The 22702-nt window shown below is 42.2% G+C and overlaps 1 protein-coding gene across 4 annotated transcripts in view; it reads right to left on the minus strand.

Moving 5' to 3' along the window:
* Positions 1-22702, minus strand: part of LOC144782087 (RNA-binding protein 6-like) — a 1028143-nt gene that overhangs the window by 516178 nt on the left and 489263 nt on the right. For all 4 annotated transcript variants that reach the window (XM_078661245.1, XM_078661243.1, XM_078661244.1 and 1 more), the window contains one exon: positions 19693-19766. In XM_078661245.1, the coding sequence (XP_078517371.1) occupies positions 19693-19766 (74 nt within the window). The remainder of the gene's footprint in view (positions 1-19692; positions 19767-22702) is intronic.

A 22702-nucleotide genomic window follows, 5' to 3' on the forward strand; every position in this document is an offset into this window, starting at 1 on the left:
TGCATAAACATTCATATCAGCATGCCTTCTACAGTGTTTCTGCTACTAGATATTACATAACAGATCAAGACATCTCTCATTATTATGCTTGACAGACAAGTAAATAAGTGAAACAACTAGACTCATCCTGGCCCAGAAACCTATCTATCTCCTATGGTGATATTGTCAGCTCTAAGGTTATGACAGCTCTGTCCTTTTAGGGTAGTGTGTGTCGTATTGCGTTCTTCACTGTGAATACAACTGCCCTTCTTTAATCTAATCTCGGAATTTATATCCTCATACAGAAGATAGTATTCCATGGCATCCCATATATCTTTGGGGACGGAAGTGAGAAGCATAAGCATAACAAAGGTATCTATTTCCAGATTACAAAACACCAGGTCTGCCAGCCATTATTTAGCGGTTGGCAAGCGTAACTGGGTATATTCCTTTTTGTGGAAGGACTATATACACAGCGTCTTTGCAGCTCTATTATCTACCGGTGCATCAATAAAATCCAGAAAAGGTCTTCCATATTAGGCGGTAGTGAGAACTTACCTAGATTAGCACCTAACAGGAAATTTACTTGAATCAACCCTGTTAGCACTAAAGTGGTTAGTTGGGAAGGATTAAGCCAACCTCCCATATTCTCAGTTGCAGTAGTAGAAGCATTGTCTGAGGATCAGAATGAATTACCTGCTAGCAGATAATTTAGATGAAAAAAGAAAATTTTTGTGTCCGGGTCCAGTTAGTTGCGTCACTTATTGGGCAAATAGCTCCAATTAAATGCGGTCACTTTTTGCTTGATTTGGTCTCACTCTGTTAAATTATATCGAGCAAAGTAAACCAGACTATGATGCACTTGAAGTAAGCGCTAAAGGCCATCTGGAGGCTCAAAGTCAGAGAGTACAGGCTCCTCTAGAGCCACAGTATTGTGGTGAATAATTGGGGCCTGAGGTAAAGCAAGAAAGGAAAGTCCTCCACCCAACATCAACCTATGAGTCAAGAAAAGACCACAATAAAGATAAACAGTTGTCCTGGAATCAGTTTCAGCACCGTATCGAAGGCTGCCTTCAAGAAGGAATCTGTGATATGGGTAGACAGAGTCAAGTACCATAGGCTGATTTCTTTAACATGATATGGAGCTGTAACGACATTACTAAATACTGGTCAAACATATACTGAGCAGTGGGCTGTATGCTAACGGTGCGTCCCATAGAAGGGAAGCAGACTAACAGTAGGGCTCCGCTGAGTGGTAGTCATCGGCTTTATAGGGGCAAAAAGCGGTATCTAGAAATATTGGATAAGGTCTGCCCCACAGACCATTGAGGAATGTACACGGGGTATATACATGTGAGCAACAGCAGAAAAGACAGTTTAAAAAAGCACACAATTGCCTGCACACGTACCATAAAATATGGGATCCCTGGTGGGACCACAAGGACTAAATTACACTGATTCGAGTAGGAAGTGGGGATGTTAAGATGGTGTGAACCAAAGACTTATTTGTCAGTTATCTTAGTATTTCTTATGTCAGAGCTGTGAGGAAACAGGTTTCTGTTGATGTTGTGTAAAAACAATGAGTTAGGAACATGAACAAAAGAAGTCTGCTGAAAGGGAGGTGATCCGAGATGGACAATAGTCTCTTGCATTTAACATGGGGTTGTACGCAGGGGACAAGGTGCAGAGATGTCAGTCAGTCAAAAAAAAAAATTACTTTATTTGGTATTTCATTACCATAAAGCATACATGTACAAAAACAATTTAAAATAGCAAACACTTAAAAGTTCCTTTAGTTAAAAATTTATTTTCTCATTTTTCATTTACAATTTAACCCAGACATTATCGGTGGTCTGTTTCTGCTTTTTGAAGCTGGGTCTCAACAGAGTTCATAAACTTTACCCCGCGGCATATTAGAATGTTTGAACCTGCTCCCATCCAGCTGGTCACAGCTTGCCTGCAGGTACGAATCTGTAGTATATTAAAAATTGGTTTCAGTAAAATTTTCCTCTTTTCTTTAGAAGCCTTACACGTGCACAGGAGGTGGCACAAGGTCTCACTGTGATAATCACATAATCTGCATCTTTGTTCCTGGTGTGTGACCTTCCATGACGGGATCAAATCTTTTGAGAAATGGTCGCCCATTCTGAAGGCCATAAATTTTATTTTTAGTGATAACCGGAAATGTGCAGTAAGATAGGGCTGAGGTTTTAATCTTTTGTACGAGTTTAGAATGGTCCATGCGTGTCGACGTTTGGCCAAAGTCTTTTTATCTTCTACCAAAGATAAGGCTTTTGCATTTAACTTGCAAATTTTTTTAAAGGTTATTGTTTCCGGTGGATTGTTCCAAATCTCCACAATTTTAAGGGTATCTAATGATGCTCGGAGGTCGTTGCCCCATGAGTTGGGTTCCTGTTGGTCATATTGTTTTTTAATTTCTTGCCAACATAAGTTGTTTAGGGATCCTATTTCCGATAATCTCATTTTCCAGCACCATTTCGCTAGGGCTGCTTTCCTTTGGTATATTTGATTTTGTAGGCCAAATTCTAGCCTTATTTGGGCAGGAGCTGCTCCTTTGTGTAATTGAAAGACAGCTTTATATATTCTTGTCTGGAGTGTGTTTAGAATGGCTGCTTCTTTCCCATGCCATATTTCCAGTCCATATGAGAGGGATGGTAAGACTTGGGCTGCCATTACTTTTAACAGGTGGTCATATGATGGGCATTGCAATTTCTTCTGCAGAACTTTATAAGCAAAACTCAGTGATTGCGCTTTTGCGGTGATAATTCTTTTATGTTCTAAGAGGGACATATTTTTACTTATTGTAACCCCCAGATATTTGTAAGCAGTTGTTTCCTCAATGAGCTTGCCTTTTGTTTGCCACTTAAAAGATTTTCCGCTAGAGCCCGTCAATCTCACCACCTTTGTTTTTTTGATGTTTAATTCCAGGCCTTCTCTCTCAAAATAGTCTGTTAGCTCCGATATTGCTCTTTGTAGGCCTATTGGTGTTTGGCTTAAAACTACAATGTCGTCTGCATATTGTAGACACTGGATGTTTTCGTTGGCCAATTTAGGCGGATGTCCGTTGACCTTCTTGAGTTGATCTTTCAAATCGGCCAGATATATATTGAAAAGGCTTGGTGAGAGCACGCAGCCCTGTTTGAGTCCATTAGTTATTTTTTGTTCTGTGGATATTCTTCTTCCATCACCCAGTTTTATTTTAGCCCATGTTCCTCTGTATAATGCCATAATTGTTTCCGTTAGTGCGGGCGGGAGACCCAAGAGGTTCAGTTTTTCCCATAGGTGTTTTCTTGGAACTCGGTCGAAGGCGGATTTCAGGTCTATGTAGCAAGCTATCAGACCGGTCTTCCTTTTCCTTGCTCCTTCGATTAATAATGACAGGGCTGACAGGTTGCTTAAACAGCCCATTCCTTCCCTAAAACCGGTTTGGAAATTGGGTATTATTTTATGATCCTTTATCCATTGTCGTAGAAGAGACAGTATACAAGATGAAAAGAGCTTAGCCTCCACGTCGATTAGAGCTATTAGCCTATAATTGCCAGGTTCCATTCTGCATCCGCTTTTATGAAGAGGGTGGAAGATATTTCCTTGCCAAGACAGTGGAATCTTTTTTTCCTTATGGATATAATTAAACAATGGGGTCAAGTAATTTGCCCAGAAGTCGATATCATATCTGAATAAGGCATTTGGCATTCCATTTGGGCCAGCTGCTCCCTCCGATTTTAATTTCCTTATTAGGCCGGTTAGTTGTTTGGTGGTTGTCAACGGCGTTTGTTCCTCTTGGGCCGTGCCTTCAGGCCGGCTGTTTTTCCACTGTCCATGAACTTTTTCTTTTTGTTCTTGATCTTTATTTTGGTTGTTAGGTGTTACTGTATTAGTTTGGTAGGTCTGAATGTTATACCAATTGTTAATATATTCGGCCCATGTTTTTTCGCTTATTCCTATGTTAGGCTGATCACCCGCTCCTTTCGATAATTTGTTTATTATTTTCCAAAATTCTCCGCTGTTTGGTAGTTTGCTTGTTCTCAACAACAAGGTGCAGAGATGGGGGTAGGGTTGGAAATTATAGCTCGTATCCTCTAAAAGTACCAATAATACAGCTGTGCGTTGACAGCATGAGTAAAACAAAAACAATTTACTCACTGAAAATGCTTACATTTTGTCAATTGCCACTGTCATGTCATTTTGTTATTAGCTTGTTGAAACCATTGATCTGTGAAGTCTTGAAATCCAGGAGACAGCCTATCTAATTCTGTATAAGGAAAGCCTCATATTCAATCAGAAAGCGTAGCGATTGGTCTAGGCAGCATTACTGAAAAGGTATATCTTTACTAAACCCATCTTGCACTGACGGAGCACCTTAAATGAATGAAGTGAATAGTTTTTCCTTCATGTGGGAATTGGTGACAATACTTAACGGAGCTAGCTTGAGATTGAAGACTTTGGACTACCTGTAAAGGGCTGAGTAGGTGCCGGAACACCTGGCAGTCATGAAGCTAATAACCCAATATCTGATCCATGAAGAAAGGGAAGAAAATCACCTTTGGGACATGGCTTTTTTCTGCAGCTTCTTTCCATTGATCAGACAACCCCAGATCTGGATAAAGTAGAAATGTAAACAAGTTTACTGAAGCAAATTTCAAGGACCATGACAGGGTCTCAACTGGGTCTACAAGAGCCAGCAAAGAATCCAAAGACACGGACGTAACATAACGAAATTAAACTATCACAGGAGACTTCATAGCATAAGGACCAAGATAGGTGTTGGATCAAGGCATGGGTTGCACATTACAAGAAAGTCTGCGGCATTGTGAAACCATGAGTGCATAAAGTTAATAAGGACAACATCCAATATGCTACTCAATGTCCTGTGTATGTAGAATAACTGTCTTACAAAAGCAGAGGGCTCCTAAGCTTTGGAAATCCAGTGATCAAAGAGACCAAAGCAGAAATGGAACACCTACGTTTAGCCAGAGTGACTATTTTCTCTGCAGACACTTCAAAGACTGGTTAAGCATAGCATGGACCTGGGGAATCCGCTTTCGGGGCCTGGTCCTTTTAGGGAAGAAATCTCAAGAATCGTTTGTTTCCATAAAGGGAGAGTCTGGAATATACCAAAGGCAATCTACATGACGCACATGGATATGTCTAAACCTTCATGTGGACAAGCTATGCAACTAGAACGCAGCACACAAAGGTCTAATATAAAAGGGGGTGATCTCAAGTGACCGATAAGAACTATCAAACAAAGAGGATCCTTATGTAGCAGATGGAACAGTGGGCATGGTAACAAATTTGGTTGTCTTTGCAAGGTTTGAATACACTTCAGGTTTCATGATTGGCCTAGGTAACATAGGAGACTCCGCTGTTCTTTGAGGCAGTATGCTTTTAAGTGCGGTATCATATGATCAATGCCTTGGAAATAGGGAAAGCAATGCCACGTGTTGAATTAATTACTGCTGACACAAGACGGACAAACAGAGCTTCAGATGTTCACTACTGGCTGCTGGTGATTTCGGGAAGGTCTGAATTAACCTATTATTTAGTTAGAAAGCAAATAGGGGTGGGTCCTGAAGGCTATGTGGAGCTTATTCTTTGTAAAGAGTTTACACCAGCAAGGCCTCTTTCAATAAAATGATAAACCAGTCTGAATTACCAGTACTGGAAAAGAAACTGGAAATGCAGATGCAAAGGTCAAGAAATCCCAATTCTCTCCATCCACTGATGCAGCATTAAAAACAATAACTTAATGCTAGGTATAAAGCACTGAACTGTAAGCAATATTTATAGAGTGACCTTCTAAGAAAAGAGATTGAATGGATCTGAATTCCATTAAGCAAAGCCCTGCAACACTAGCAACGGGAAAGCAGATAGGCAAGTGAAAACTTCTTGCAACCATCAAACGAAATACCATACACTGAGAATAACTGGTAAGCAGGTAGATATGCATGTTGTGCAAACTGTACCCGTTCCCCCATAATGAAAAGAAAGGAATTGAGTCTATCAAAGCTGGGGTGCTTTGGGAACAGGGAAGCACATTCTCGGCTACAGCCATATTATTCATGACATCCCAGGCAACCAGTGGAAGGGAAGCTTGAAGGTAGATGTTATCCTGCTAACTCCCTCATAGTGCTCCTAGAATGGGTTTTGGTGCACCTTGGACAATGTGCCATTTAACTGTCCATTACCATTAACAGAAATGCCTTATTGAGAAGGTAATTTAGGTGTAGTGCAGTGGCATAAATTCAAATAAGTCCCAGGGTTTCTGGCTCAATGACCCACTCAGGAGACTTGAAAAGTTATTTCACTAGCCTGGGACTGCATCATGAAGTGGAAAGGAATTGCCAAAGTGCTGCCCCTCTCATTACTGCTGTAGTCCCCAATGCCATATAATAATCTAGCCTGCCTGATAATTAATGGCACTTCAAATGTCAGAGTACTGTGAAGGTTGGGGATTCAAGCATATGAGCTACAGCTCTTGTCCAGTCACTGACGAGAAATCCACCGCACTCTAGCAAAGATGGAAAAGCTCTTTTCCTACAAATGCAGAAGACTGTGGCTGACTTTAAATAAGAAATGTTTTACTGAATTGAACACGGAAAAGTGAAACTAACTTTCTGCTCTGTTTTGGCACTATGAATTTACACTTCTGTTTGAAAAACACTTCCCTCCACTATTCAGATTACTAAAAGGGATAATGACATCTCCAAAGTGAACATAACAGTACAATACTACAAAACAGGTAAATTGCCTGTTGTCCCTGTGGCCAGCTTTGTTTTTAGGTCTCGCCTACAGCATTGCTTTAGCAATGCTTGTTTGGCGAGATTATAGTAAGGCTTTCAAAAGTCTACCCAAACTGCGGATTAGGTACAGTGCATGTGAGCCAGGCGCGTGCACAGTGCATGTGAGCCAGGCGCGTGCACATCGCCAGCCACATCGCACATCATTTGTCTGAGCCTCTGCATCAGACTTCAAAGCAATCCGCTCCTAAGCATCAGACGTCCTAAGCATCAGACGTCAAAGGAATGCGCTCTCCCGCCACGCAATGCCGAAAGCTTGTTAATAGATAGCTTACTGGTCTGTTGTATTTTATTCTCGTGTTACTCTAATTTCTCTGCACTCTCGATTTCTTTCAGTTTGTCTTCTCATCACAGTTTCTCGGCACTCCCTATCACTCTCTTCCACTCGTATATATTAGTTTATCACCCATATTGTAGTTAATGCATTACGATAACATGGTGTGCATTCCTTCGTATCTATTGTAAATATTTTGTCTGTACAGCACTATATAGGAGATATATATTCCTTTTGTGCTTCCTCACAAACATTGTAAATATTTTGTATTTATGTTATTTGCCTACAAGTCAATATCATGCCCCGTAGCGGAATCTCAGATAGGAGCGACCGCTCAACTGCCATGGCATAAATGTCCTAGCTTTTCCAAGTCTTTTCTCAGACCGGGCGAGCTCACGCCCTAGCGCAGTCTGTCTTCACACCGGCCAAAAGCAGCGTGACAGCGGCAGACCAGCGTGCTCCGGTTTAGATTACGTTCACGTTGGCTTTTTAAGCCGTGAGCGGACACACATCCTCCTTGCAGTTCTTTTAAATGCCGACGGATGCGGTTTGTCTCCCCTGGTGACTGATGCAATTGGAGGTAATTAGATAGGCTGTTTTGCATAGTAGTACAGGATAGGAACCCATACTGTTTATCTATTACTAAAGCATGCCATTTTTACAGCTTTGAACGCCCTTTCTACGGTAATCCGCTTGAAGGTCCCTCGCCGCTCCCACCCTGTGGGTGAGTCAGGGGGCCGGTGCACGTTTTACCTTATTCCGTGTAAACTTTATGGTTGTCTGCACATACCCTGGTTAGTCTTAATGTCGTTTTTGTGACTTTTTAGTACTGTGGGACATCCCCAACTGTGATGAATCAACTGGAAACAAATAACCTATAATCATGAAGTAGTTTCTGCTTTCAAGCTTGTGAACAGAAGGTGCTCGGTTGCAAGTTAAATGATAATTCAACCCTCCCCACACACACAACCCCCCCCCACAAACACACACACCCCACCACACAAAATCCCCCCACACCCACAACCCCACACACACCCACAACCCCACACACACACCCAACCCAACACACACAACCCCACACACAACTACATACACACACAACCACATACACACACAACACCCCTCCACATGCACACAACCCCCCCACACAACCAATACACACACAACCCACACAGACAACTACATACACACACAACTACATACACCCACAACCACACATACACCAGCACAAGCACACAACCACAGGCACACACAACCACACACACAACCCCACAACCCCAAACACAACACACACACCACCACCCAACCACACAGACAACCATCTATCTATCTATCTAATTAAATCTATCTTTCACTCTATCCATCGCCCTCACTCTATCCATCGCCCTCACTCTATCCATCGCCCTCACTCTATCCATCGCCCTCACTCTATCCATCGCCCTCACTCTATCCATCGCCCTCACTCTATCCATCTCACTCATCCTATCTATCGCACTCATCCTATCTATCGCACTCACCCTATCTATCGCACTCACCCTATCTATCGCACTCACCCTATCTATCGCACTCACCCTATCTATCGCACTCACTCTATCTATCGCATCACCACAGCATCACTCAGCACCACCACCGCATCACTCAGGGGCACCACAACATCACTATGTGCTACCACAGCATCACTGAACGCCACAGCATCACTCTTCGCCACCACATCACTCAGCGCCACCACAGCATCAATCTGTGCAACCATTCAACATCAACTGGTTCAAATATGTTCTCTCAATGTTTCAAGCTTTATTATAAATGTCACAAAAATATGTTAATGTCACTTCTGTTCTTGGATTTTCTTCACAATAACATACACTGAACATAATCTTCACAAAAGTTATTTACAAAAGTTTAAGCTATTGCCATTATAAATTACAATAACTTTTATTTACGTAATAAGTATTTAAAAAAATTAAAAGCCATTGTTATTTGTAATAGCAATACATCTAAGTCATGTAAATACAACACATATTGCATTACAAATGCTATAGGTGTCACATTTTCGAAAGTTATAACTATTGGCATTGTAAATGACAAAGCTATTAATTTCGCTATTTTCAAAACCAACACATAAATAAAAGATTTGTCATTTACAATATCAATAGCTCAAACTTTCCTAATGCGAGACCTATTGCATTGCAAATGCTTGTTTTTATAGAAACCAACAAACTGTGATCTTAACCTTAAGAGCTCTGTCTCACTTCTGCACATAAAAGAAGTTTTGGGGAAAACAGACTATCAGACTAACTCAGCAATCAATGGTTTAGTGGCACATCAATTACTGCAATATAGGTTAGTGTTTTTTTTAATGCCTTGAAACTTAAGGCCTTAAAAGGACCCATTATCAATTATATGGTCTGGCCTTGAAATCTTTGATCCTTAAAAAAACGTGCGATTTTGAGGACTCGGACTGGACATGAATCTCATCAGAGTGAGTGTAAGAGGCAGTGTCTGTATCTGAGCGAATAATGATCACTTCTAGAAACGAAGGAACCTTTTCTTTATTGTCCAAAGAACAATACGTCTGATTAGAAGCGACATAAGAAAGTATCTTTCTGATGTTAAAATATATATTTTGCTTTATTTTTAAAGCTTGAACCGGCCTCCATCAGGACTACAAAATTCATGAATTTGAACACCACATTATTTAACCGATAGAATGCCAAAACCAAACAACCCGCAAAAGGAAAATCAATGGCATGAACAGACTATAGAAGAAAAGCAAAAACAAAAAAAGACACTATGGATAACCATAAAAAGCTTGAGAATATAACAAGGTGGCTCAAAATGTGGAAATATCCACTTTCTGAATCTTTGACTAATAGCACAAAATGAACTTAGATAACTGCCAAATTCCTTGTGATGTGATTAATGAAGCATGTTACTAAGAACTGATCCATTGGAGCAAAGTCTATGAGGCTAGACAATGTTTTGATATCCTTTTCCATATCATATGGTATTTGTTAAAGCATGTCTCTTCAAAATTCCATTTCCATGATGGGTTAGCTTGTTGGTGCTATAGAAGGTAAACTGTGCCAGAAATCGTTCCACTATTGTTATCAAAGAAATCATGCACAATCCATGTAAATTAAAGGCTGAAGCATTGTTTAATTTGGCCAAAAAAGAATATTCCTAAGGTCATGGACTTACAATTTTTCTTAGGAGCCCAGCGCTGCAAATGTCAGGGTAGCCAGATGCCAAAGTTGTCTAGTCTTGAGTACTCCAACTGCAGATTTTTTCAACCCCCCCTCCCTCTCAAACAAGTTACTTAACTTCAATAACGTTTTCAGGTAAAGACTATCTAAACAGATTCCTTATCTTTTGAATAGTCCCAAGTGATTGGACTGGTAATATAAACTTTTTTAGCAGTACTTCTGCACGTCGGCTGGTGGCGCTGTATGGTATGCAATGGCACCGTTCTGCTCCAGAAATGATGTGGGGAGCATATATAGAAGCCACGGCCATGCGCCGACGTTAGTTGCTTTCGAGCCTGTCTGGGTCCCCGGGCGCAGAGCCCTGGGAGAAAATTGCTTGTAATTTAAGATCTTATTAATGTATTGTAAGCCCAGTTCACAGAACAGGGAGGACCAGTGAGGAATTAGCGGTTAGATAGCATCTCTACCAGTAAGAACCAAAAGTAACAGTCTTCTGATTCCTCACCTTTTGAATAGCTAACAAAGCCGCACCATTTGACAGGTGGGTCTGTGAATGGACTCAACCCAAAACATTCTGTAGGACCGAGTGGGCAAAATGCCCTTCTCAGTGAACCTGGCTATCCTAACAGTAGTACTTCATGACGGTATGGAGGGGGGCCCACAAAACTGCCTGGGAAATGCCCAGGACAGGAACGCCGCGTGCCAAAGCAGTGCTAGCAGCTTTAGCAGTGGTGTAATGAGCTTGCAGCCGTGCTGGGGGTTTGTATTTTGTCCAATGAATAGCAGATCTTAATAGAGCACATTCCAACAGGGGTGGTCTGTTTCTGCAGAGCCTTTCCATTTGTAACCCCAGCAAACCCCACAAAGAGCTTATTGTGCACCTGGTATTCTCTTGTACAATCAATGTAAAAGCTCAGTGCCCTTTGCTAATCTCTCCTCCTCCTTAGAAAGATGAGGCGGAGCTTAGAATGCCACCAGGGTGATGGTCAGACCGACATGGAATGATGTCACAACTTTCGGCAAGAAGGATGCTTGCATCCACAAAACCAGTTTGTCCGAGAAGAAGGTAGTGTATTGCAGATTAATAGAGAGTCTGCAGCTCACTCGCTTGGCGTGCCGATGTGATCTCAACAAGGAACACCATCTCGAGAGTGAGGAACTGTAAGAGACAGCTATGATGCAGCTCAAAGGGATAACACATCAAATATGTGAGGAGTGAGCCGAAGACCTATTGAGGCATAACAAAAGGAGAAGGAGAAAGCAAGTGTTAGAAACCTTTCAACTAACACATCACAACCAGTGGCTTATAATGAGGACTGGTCTGGCATCCGTAAAAAGACCGAAAGACCCGAATGGCACAGATGAAGGGGAATGTCTGAGAAGGGGTCAGGGCGACTTTTGGCACCTTGATAGTGAACCCTAAAGATGACAGGTGGTTCACCGTAGTCTGGAGGTGGTTGACGACTGCCGGGGAAAGCCTGCCTTCAACAGCTAGTTGTCGAGGTAGAAGAGGCTGGTGAGACCAAAGGGGAGCACAGCAAACTGAAAATGCTCCTGTCGCACAATGAACAGCAGATAGCAGCGATGGGTTTTCAGGATGAGTGTATGGAAATTAGCAAAAATATAGGGGGGCTCGGGCGAATGAAGGTCCAGCATACACGCTCCCACTCGGACTATGTACAACAAATGGAACGAGTTTCTGACAGATGAAAGAGAAGAGGAAATCGGGGATCTGATCCCTCAGGAGCAAGGGCCCTCACAAACCCCAAGGGATGTCATCATAATCTGTCTCTAATAACACCTAACCTTGTTTTTATTAAATAGGGAGATACTCTCCCTTTGCTGTACATGACTGCGCGCTGCATCCAATATGGCGCCCATCTTCGGAGGCGATGTTGTAGTAGCCAACACTTGGATACTTCCACACCTGCTCTGCATCGGCAGCTATTGTACATGGAGCTTTTTAAGGACCACCCGCTCGGCTCTCTAGTCACCTCCAAGGTGGCAGAGCAAGGGGTAGGTCTACCACTAAATGCAATTGCATCTTACCGCGAGTACTCTTTCTCCTCAGTACTGGCTCCACTGGACCGTCCCGCTGACATCTCCCGTCTTATGTGTCCGCAAATGTTTGATCTTCTCCATTTTGTTAGCCCAGGGTACATAAATGCCAGTGAGCGTTCCGTTCTGCCATTCATTGTTGGGGTGCAGTTTTCCACATACACGGTAAGCCTCTTCATTTGGGACAGAGGCACTTGCCTCGTCTTCTGTCCCCCAACTATTCATATGGGCTTATGCTGTGTGTTACATGTCTGTTTGTCGGTGGGTGGTACCTTTGCTAAAATCATGTTTAAACGAGGACATTCCACACCTGCACTCTTAGGGTGGATACAACCTATACCGGCACCTGTCCATATTGTACAGAATGCTACCTTATATTTGTAGACTTATTTTGCTTTATTTATTTCTCTATGTCGATTTTATCCTGAAGTTATACTTGATACTAGTTTGACTGTTGATGGGTAAGGTCTAATTCAGACACTTTTTACCGACCCACACCCAAGTAGAGTAGGACATCTGTCCTGAGGAATTGCCATGATCTCGTCTAACAATAAATAGGCAAGAAACATGTTGACCTTCTTTTAAACATCACCTTGTGCTTGATCGGACCATTGTATCCCATTCTAGCCAGCTATTGTTTTTAATCATAACAAGGCGACCTAGCTATAAAAATTGCTTTGGGGATTCCTTAGTTATTTTTAGCTCATCTTTACACCAGTCTACTCATATTATCACACCAACACCACACCTCACTCTTCACATCGGCAAAATATCAAAAGAATTCCAGCAAAGAGCCCCCGTGCGGTCTGCTGGGCATTGCAGCACTGGCCCAACGAGGTGCTGCCCGATGATGAAGAATGACACCCCTAAGGGTGTGTGAGGGCCCTTGCTCCTGAGGGATGAGGTCCCCTGATCTGTTTCTACAGGTAGCCCCCAACCTCCTCTTCTCTTTCATCTGTCAGGAACTGCATACCATTTGTTGTACATATATGGAAATTGGCGGCCTGCAGATCCAATGCCATTGTCCAGTCCCCAGGGTCAAGGACAGGCAAGTCCTGGGCCAGTGTAAGCATTTTCAATTTGTCCTTCTGGAGGAAGGCATTGAAAGGGTGCATACCCAAAATTCTGGAGTGGAACAGCATCCTTTGGCACCAGAAGGTAGCAGGGATAACAATCGCATCCCACTTCCGCACCCTCTCGATAGCCCATTTAGCCAAAAGGACTTGCACTTCCTGGCATAAACCTGACAGATGGTCCTGTCAGTCGTTCCATGAAGGTGTGTTGAAGTGGCAAAGGGTGGATGGATATATGAGCGAAAAGGAAGATGGACGGGTGAAAGGGTGGATGGACGAGCGAAAGCATAAATGGAGGAAGTGAAAGGGTCGGTGGATAGATGAGTGAAAAGGAGGATGGATTGGATGGATGGATGAGTGAAAGGATGGATGAGTGAAAGGAAGGCGGGATGGATCAGTTGGATCGATAGGTTTGGAGATGGCAGGATAGGTTTGAACAGGGGCTTCGTGAACGCCCCGCTTTAGCAGCTACAGTAGAGGTGGAGCTCTTGATGGGCCTCTTCTGTCTGCAGCTCAGCAGACAAAGATCCGTAATTAATGTGAAAGGATGAATGGATGTGTGGGTGAAAGGACGAGTGAGAGGAAGTGTGGCTAGCTAGATGGATGGATGGATGGATGGATGGATGGATGAATGAGTGACCGGGATGTTTGAGTGAGAGGGATGAGGGATGGTGGATGGTCAAAGGATGTTATAATGAAGGAAAGGGTGAATGAGTGGATGGGTTACAGGGTGTAAGGATTAGAGAGCGAAAGAATGGATGAGTGTAAAGGATAAATGGATGGATGAGTGGAAGGATGGATTGATGGATGGGTCGAATGGTGGGTGAAAGGATGAGTGAAAGAGAGGGTGGATAAGATGAGTGAAAGGGAGGGTGTATGGATGAGCGAAAGGATGGATGGATGGTTGAAATGGATAGGTTTGGAGATGGATGGGTAGGTTTTGATATGGATGAGCGGATGGACTGACGGATGAACAGATGGACAAACTGATTGGTGAAAGGCTAATGGATGAAAAAACGAATGGGTGCCAATGTAAAGGTGAAATGCTAGATATCAGTGGGTTGAAGGATGAATGGATAGATACTTAGATGGAAGAGACAAGAGAGCTATTCTGTCAAGGATTCCAATTACTTTTTTTGCTAGCTTGGTGTCATAAGAACTTTGGATCAACGTGGGGGGTATTTTAATTTTCGGGTTACTCACTTGGCCTACACTATGCTCCTTTCTCTACCTTGGGATTATCAGGTAGGAATGGTGCTGAATGCCAGCGCGTTCTTACTAGACTGCTAGTTTTTGGTCTCATAAAGGCCACATTGCCATAAAAATTCCTGGCACTGAACAAAACTACTTTGTAAAAGAGCAGAATGCTGTGACACACAATGAAGCCAGCTCACAGATAGGAAGAGATAGCATTTTATTAAAAACAAAAGGTCTTGGTTAACTCAGATTTAATTAGGGGCTCAAATGTTGAAGTCACAAAAGTGCACCCATGGTATATGTCCTTGTATTAATGCAGGTTTACGTTTTTCATGAATTCCCATGAATTTCCTTAAGTAGGCCAGGATACCGTAGTCCTAGAAAATATTTGTGAATTGCATCTTAGCATGAGCAATTATGAATATGCCCCAGCGGAAATCTGTTGAGTGTTTACAAGCTCACTTTTTCTCCAACCACATTTTTCCCAGCCCTGGAAGAAACGTTACTTCTGCCATTGTCAGGGGTAAATTGCCGACCTTTCTCGGTATGGAAAAAGATTAGAGAAGAGCTGGTCGGTGAATAACTCCAAAATTCAAATCCTTATATAGTATTAGCCTGACATAACCAGAGAGGCTATTATCAGAGCTCTTCTATAAAGAGATTGCAGCCATTATTTGATGGCACACTACATGGCACCAAAGGGACAAGTGGATTTTGTTACAGGACATGTAGATTTATGAAGCTACTTGTCCCATGAACAAGTACATATTTCATTAAATTCCACACCCCTGGGAGTGGTGCTGAGACAAAAATAGAGGGTCGCCAGGGGCAGGGTGGTGACGTTGCGCAATCTGGAGATTGATTGGGGTACTATAGCAGGGTTTGGCCAAGGCCCTTAAGACAGCATCTGTGAGTGGCTCATTGAAGGGTAGAAGAAGCGCAGTAGACATTTGTTTTGACCTCTAAGGTGGGAAGCAGGAGGTTGAGAACTTCATCTGCGCTACACATGACCACTGCGAAAGATGCATTGTCCATAGTCCCAGGACATGAGGGTGAGAGAAGTACAGACTCTGAGGAAGTGTCAATACCAATAGCTTTATGGAAGTCATCATATCGATTTTTCTTGCAGTATTATTGACCATACCTGCATCATAGATGCCTAAATCTGTACCAAATAAGGATTGTACTGTATGGGTACATACTTGTGGAAGTGGTATGTCAAGGGGGGAAGGTGGTATGTCAAAGGGTGCGGAGAAGGGCAGGTTGCGCTTCACAGCTAATTGAGCACAGCCTCAGTGGAGGTCGTAGCAGTGCCAACTTTGAGTCAGAAAGCACAATGGGCACCTCATCCTCCAGCATGGAGTCGGCGTCGAGGCTCCAAGAACCTGTGTGGTGCATGGTGCCAGAAGTGGAGTCAGTGCAGGAGCTAGGGGAGGTCCAGTGGTGGTTTTAGAGGATCCAACTGACACCAAAGGCCAACCCACCTGTGGTATCCAAGATGGAAGACCCTTCCGCACCTTGGGGTCCATTGGCATGCCACAGGGCATCGGTAGGGATCTGAAGAGTCTATGGCCTTGTGGAACTCTTTGATCTGCCTTAGTGTGGCGGACAGCCCCATAAACTCTGGTTAATCCAGGACAAGATGTGGGATAGGCTCCGACGTCTTCGGAAGCGAGATCGAGATGAATGGTGATGCCCTCGAGCCTTCTCAGGAGTATTATTTGGCAGGAAGAGGCTGAGTCCACTTGGATTTCTATTCCCTCACCCCATATTGACCGACCTCTGGATCGAATCCTGCCACTTCTGGATTGGGACCGACCCTTCGCCTTGTACAGGTCTTGCTGTGGATTCTTCCACTGCTTGACAATAGAGTTTCTGGCTCGCGGTCTTGCATGACCTTCAGGTTCATCAAGGTGCAGTCATTGCAGACCCTAGAGTTGTGGCCCTATCCCAAAGACCACAGGAAACCCTGATGAGGATCTGTCACAGACATTTGTTTACAACAGTTCTAACACGGCTTAAAACCAGTCGTTTTGGGAGGTTACAATTCCCTTGAAAAGTGGTAGTATTTAAGAATCTGCATCTAGTGGCACAGGAATAAAGGAAATGGTATCAGATGAGAATGCGGTCTATATAGGCTCTGCAGGTCATTTCTGGAACAGGGTTAGTGTTGAGCCGCACAGTGCCACCTAACAGTTCGCACAGGTACTGCTGAAAAAGATTCCGGATCCAGTCGGACAACTGGGAATATTCAAAACGTCAGAAATCTGCAGTTAGAAGTCACTCTCAGACTCTTTATTTCACTCATGCAGATGCACTTTCATCTCAGATTTCTTACTCTGCCGAGGTTCTCCTGTCTTTAACTTTCAACTTTTCACGGATTTGCTCCTTGGCTCTTCGACTAAGTCTAACGGTGAAAAATTAGTCCCCTTCCCCAAAGATAAGCGCCCGTGCCCACTAAGCTACCATCTGCACAAATGAAGACTGGACTCAAAAGTTGGAAAAGTACAAATGAATCCTACTAGAATGAAGATTCACAACTTCATGAGAAAAGCTACAGGTCCCTAATTCTGGGAGCAGCAAGTGCCATGTTTTTTCAAGCAGGGACTCAAATAGTAAAAGTTACTACTTTGCCTTCTTAATTGGTTGAGTTGCATGCTGATGCACCCATGATGTGCATATAAAGAGAGGACCATCACATTCTTACAGAAAACCAGTATTGTGAAAAAAATAAAACCTGAAGCCCATCATTTCCAGATGGCATGAAGTCAGGTATAAAAAAAGTAGCGATTAGTATAAAACGCAGGGAGAAAAATATCTGCCAATAACTCATCTGCTAAGGCTTCCAGATCCTTATTTGTTTGCTCCATGAAGGTTATCTGAGGAAGTGATTTACTGTATGAAATGAAATAGGAGTGGCATGAACTTTACCTTTTGTGCAAGTAACCGGATAAACTGCATTTTTATCGAAGCAAGCTTTTAAGTCATAAAACCTACGTACACAAAGGTCCAAAATTGAGCATCACATGCAAAGAATAAGCACAACTAAATTGCTGTAACTATAAGGTCACAGGAGATCACAGGCAGGCATCCTCAGCATCCTGCATAGAAATTAAAAACATTGGGCCTATTTGTTTAAATATAACGATACACAAATGAGGCAAAGGTCGCATGCAAATGATAGTCTTGTGTTCATTACTCGTGTAGATTGGCACTCATCACACAAATCAAAATATCTTGGAGGGAATCTTTAGTACCCTCTTGTCTTATAAATTTCTTTTTTTTCCACAGACAGCCGACAAACAATTAATAAAAATTAAGGGAATGAACAGATGGAGGGAAGCTGGGCCAAATGAAGACTTGTATCAGATAAGGGGATGTGCCTGGGTACAAACTGTGTGCAAGTATATTTGCGCAATACAAAAATCAAGAAAAGTCTAAAGGTGCAACATTTGCCCAGCCTTTAAGATGTCCATTTCCTAATTTAATAAGAGAAGGGAAATTTAGGAATAACACTTTTGTCCACTACAAATTAGGGAGAAATTTTAAAGTAATGACCTGTATTGATGTGCTGTGAAGAAGCTGGACTAGAAGGGTAACCCTAAGATGTGAGTGATTTTTTTACACATATTCCTGTGATGTACACATGGAAGTTATTTGTTTCCCTTTGAGCACTTAGCAGAAACAGAAGTCGATTTTGAAAATTCCCAACTGATGTTGCAGATGAGAGGCTGTGCTTCATCATTTTTTTGAAGGGTGGTAAAATAGCACAACTACAGGCTTTCGGGTCGTATGGTCCATCAGGTGAATTAAAACAGATTTATAAGCCAAATGGATAGTGTCTGGTTCAACATGTTTCAGAGCATTTATTCTATCGTACTGTGGTCAATAAGAGCAACCTTTCAATGTCAATCCTGAGAGTATCTCATAAAAAGCTTTTACAAATGTTACATGCAATCAAGAGCTAGGTTAAACAGTCACACATACAAACAAAAAACATCCAAGAACCAAAGTTCTTCTTTTAAAAGGAGGCAACTACTCGAAATTACATTATTTAAATAGTAAGTCTTTTTTTAATTAAAAAAAAGAAAAACACTGGACTGGAAAATGGGGGTGCTATGTAAGAAGTTTGGATTTGTCTTCCGTTTTGAGGACATCAATGGCGTAGATGTGATAGTGGTGTAGATGTGCTAACACTAACAAAACATGGATAACAATAGCTATTTGGAGAGCAAATAGGCCACCAGATTAACATACTCCATCTTTCTAGAGAAACATCCTTTTACTATGGATAGTTGCCCCAATCACTGGAAAGTATAGAAGATCATGATTGCAAATCTGGAATCCTCTTTGGACTCATGAATGATCGAGTACGCGTGTTAGTATTCCAACAGAAAAGCTACTTGTCAACGTTTATAATACCATTGCATACTGCTATCAGTGTTGAAAAGTTTCAATGCAACAAGAAATCAAGAAAACAGCTGGCTGAATTCACGTCATTCGGGAGAACTTTGCTTTAACCAAAATGGTATACAGAGAAAGCATGCAGACAATTTAGTATCAGCTGCTACTTTGGTGAGGGGAAATAGTTAAACAAAAAGAGTAGCCTCACAAGAATGTGTCATATACACAAAAGGGCATACGCACACACTCAAACTCAGTACATAAAAACCTGTACGGTGCCATTGTATTTTTATATGATGAATCAGCTAAATGAAAAAGTAACAATAAGCGGCGCTGTCCAAAAAGTGTTTGTGTTACGCGCAACATGGAAGTACCTTTTGCAAACATGCAACTTCTTTTACAAACACAATTCCCATGAAGGAAACTAGCAGGAGCTGAAATCAGGAACTTAAAAATATCCGAAGCAGCTCACCCAAATTCTTTGAGTAGGCGTGTTGTATTGGCAGATGCTTGGTGTCCTAGACCTACAGAGCCAGTTCTCGCACGGCTCTAATCTCTAACAGTAACCAACAAAAAGTCTCCCCTCCTCCCCTCGGAGATCTGTCCCACCCAGCCACATGATCTCTCCTAAAGACACAATCCACAATCCTTTCCAGCAGAATTCGACCGAAGTATAAAGCAACCTGGTTGGATTCCATGCATCCGATGGCCTGCTCCAAGAGGGGAAACTCCACGCAGACGGAGTCGTGGCTGTAACCTGGGGACAGCAGTCAAATACAGACGGGAGTTGTGTTAGTGCCTCTCACGAAAATGCAAATAAGCCACAATTCAAAGAATACTTTCTTCATCTCCACCACTGTTAACATCCCATTCCCAAAGCCAGTCCATTTCTGATCGTAGGTCTGGTTACGTATCCACCCCCCAGCCACCCACAACATAAAATAAAACCTTACAAACGGATGATGCAACATTTAGAGCCTATTTTCAGAAGGTGATCATTACATGTTTGAGAAAAAAGCTTTATGACAGAGTGCAAATGTGCTCTTAGCAAGTATGACGCTGACCATTAGAAGTTGAGCTAACATGGATGTTCGAGTTATTTAAAACGAGTTTTGATCACCATCACAACAGGTAAGTGCAAGGAGCAAATATGTTAATTATGGGCGACATATATCGGAGATGGAAATGAAAACCGTTTATAAACATTGTCTTATTGTAAACCTTTAAGTGCTGGTCATTTATTTGTCGCTTAAGATGGACGAAAGGATGAGATGCTATTAACTACACAAGTCCTTTTCCACAGATTTTTCGGGGATACACAGATAAAACTCTAGAGTAATTGCTCCTATGTTCACTGTACAACTCTTTGCATGACTACAAACTCCTTCTGGTGTGCACATAGGAGTATGACCGCAAATGAGCGAACCGTTAACTATTGTGTATTACTTTTAGAAGAAAACAAAACTTACCAGTAAACTTGCGTACTCGTCCTTCTTAATGTTCTCTCCTATATTATATCTGTAAATTAGTAAGAGGCTCGGAAGTGTGGCTAAAGGGATACAAGTACATTTATGGTGACCGTTGATTATAGTGCGAATTGCTCTCTCCCGCCATCAGTATATCGGTTTGCGCCTCCCAGTGGGGGCGGCGAAAACTACAGCTATAACTAAATCATAACATTGGGTGCTTGCCATCATGCATTTGGAATGCGTTGTCTGTGGTCACACCCCCATTGGCATTCCCTTATTTTATAAAATGAGTCAATCAGGTGTTTGCTCTTAACTGATGGCTTAAGTATTTGTAGTAGGGTTTTAATAATGCGTGAGAACGTAGAGACCTAGGAGTTGCCATAAATGTTACTTTTTTAACAACTCATATGGCTAGATTCTCTCCCATTCTCATTGTCTGTGTAGATAAACTTGAAAAAAATACAGAGGGAAGAGGAGAAAGCAGAAGCAGATACATTATACTTAAAGAGAACGTTTTTAGGGCCTTGTGGCTAAACAGCACACTACTCCAAAAAGGTTCAATAGCAAAATTCCAAAGCAACTGTATCCCAGCGGAACACAGCATGATGTCCATGGAGGCAGATGTGATCACTAAATAAGTTATCTTGGGGTGCAGAAACGCATTGAGGCTACTTTCATTCTGGCTGCAGAATTAGCAATAAGATACATAACTAAGAACAGGTCCACTGCCAGTCGACAAACCGTTGACGGCGTGTAGGCCCTCACAGTTTCCAAATGGAGGAAATGCAAGTGGTGCTGTAGCATGGACCATTCAGACCCTTCATCGAACCACCAAAAGGAGCTACGTAAGGCCAGGAAGGTCACGTGTATGGTTTTGTAATTTTTTGTTCTAGTACATCACATTGACAATCAGCATGGCCTGTGTCATAGTTTTCATTACTGTAGATCGGTTTATTTGATACAAAATATATAATAGCTAGTAGTATTGGTTCATTGGGGTTAATTTGATGGGTCAGACCCTGCAATGGGTCTTAGCGGTGTACTTTGAAGGTGGGCAATAGGACTGTGGAGCTTATACTTTGTTCCATTCAATTGCACGGCTGTCTATTCCCAACCATGAGCGTCAGTGCTATCGGTGTAGAACAGTTAGCCAAATATATAGCTTTGATTCCATACTGCTGCCGTCCAGGTCTGACTTTGCTTAAAATGTTCTGTTTGAGGATGTATGTGCTATGATGATAGTAGCACCTGCTAAGCCTTGTGGCTTTGGCACCGTCTAAGTGAGTGAGGGTGGTCTAATATACTATGCTGGTTGTATAAAGAATGGTTATATGAGTAAAGGTTTGATGAGTTGAGCTCAGCAACTCCACATCGGCGACTGCCAACTATAGGTAATGGTGCCAGGTTGCATGCATGAAGGTGACTGAAGTACTGTTTTAACGTTATATTACTCATATACATATATATACACATATATACACATATATACACACACACACACACACACACACACACACACACACACACACACACACACACACACACACACACACACACACACACACACACACACACACACACACACACACACACACACACACACACACACACACACACATATATATAACACAGAGGAAGGCAGTTCACCAAAACGCGTTTGTTGCTTGCTGCTGAATAAAGTTTGCAATTGAAGAAGATAGAGCTTCAATAAAATAGCGGAGTCTACGGCCGCATACAAGCACCCACCCAAGAGTGCTTCACAGAAAGGTGGAGTTTGAGCGTGATGTATATATATATATACATACATATATATATTTTTTTATTTTTATTATTTAACAGTAACAAAAGACCCAATGATATTAGTTGTCGATCAGCAGGTTGTTGTTTTTAATAGTTCCCTAAAGGTTTGAAGGCGTCGTGAAAGCTGGTTTAAGCTGCTCTGATGGCTGGTAAGTAGCGAGTGCTGTTAAGAGCCCAAGATCGCCAAATACATGACATTTATGAGCCGTTTTGAATATACATGAAGGAGTTCTGTATTGTATGTGGCTTTGGATGGCGGATTGCATTAGGAAAAAGCAAATAGTTCCAAATAAGACAAATTTCCTCAGGTTGATTTGTTAAGTAAACAGTTGACAAATACATCCTGTTACCGTTTGCATCATACGCTCAGACCTATGTGCGTTACTGTCTTTGATCAACTGTTTACTGTGGCATCTATTACTTT

The sequence above is a fragment of the Lissotriton helveticus genome, chromosome 9 (assembly GCF_964261635.1).
Source record: "Lissotriton helveticus chromosome 9, aLisHel1.1, whole genome shotgun sequence".
NCBI classification, from domain to species: domain Eukaryota; kingdom Metazoa; phylum Chordata; class Amphibia; order Caudata; family Salamandridae; genus Lissotriton; species Lissotriton helveticus.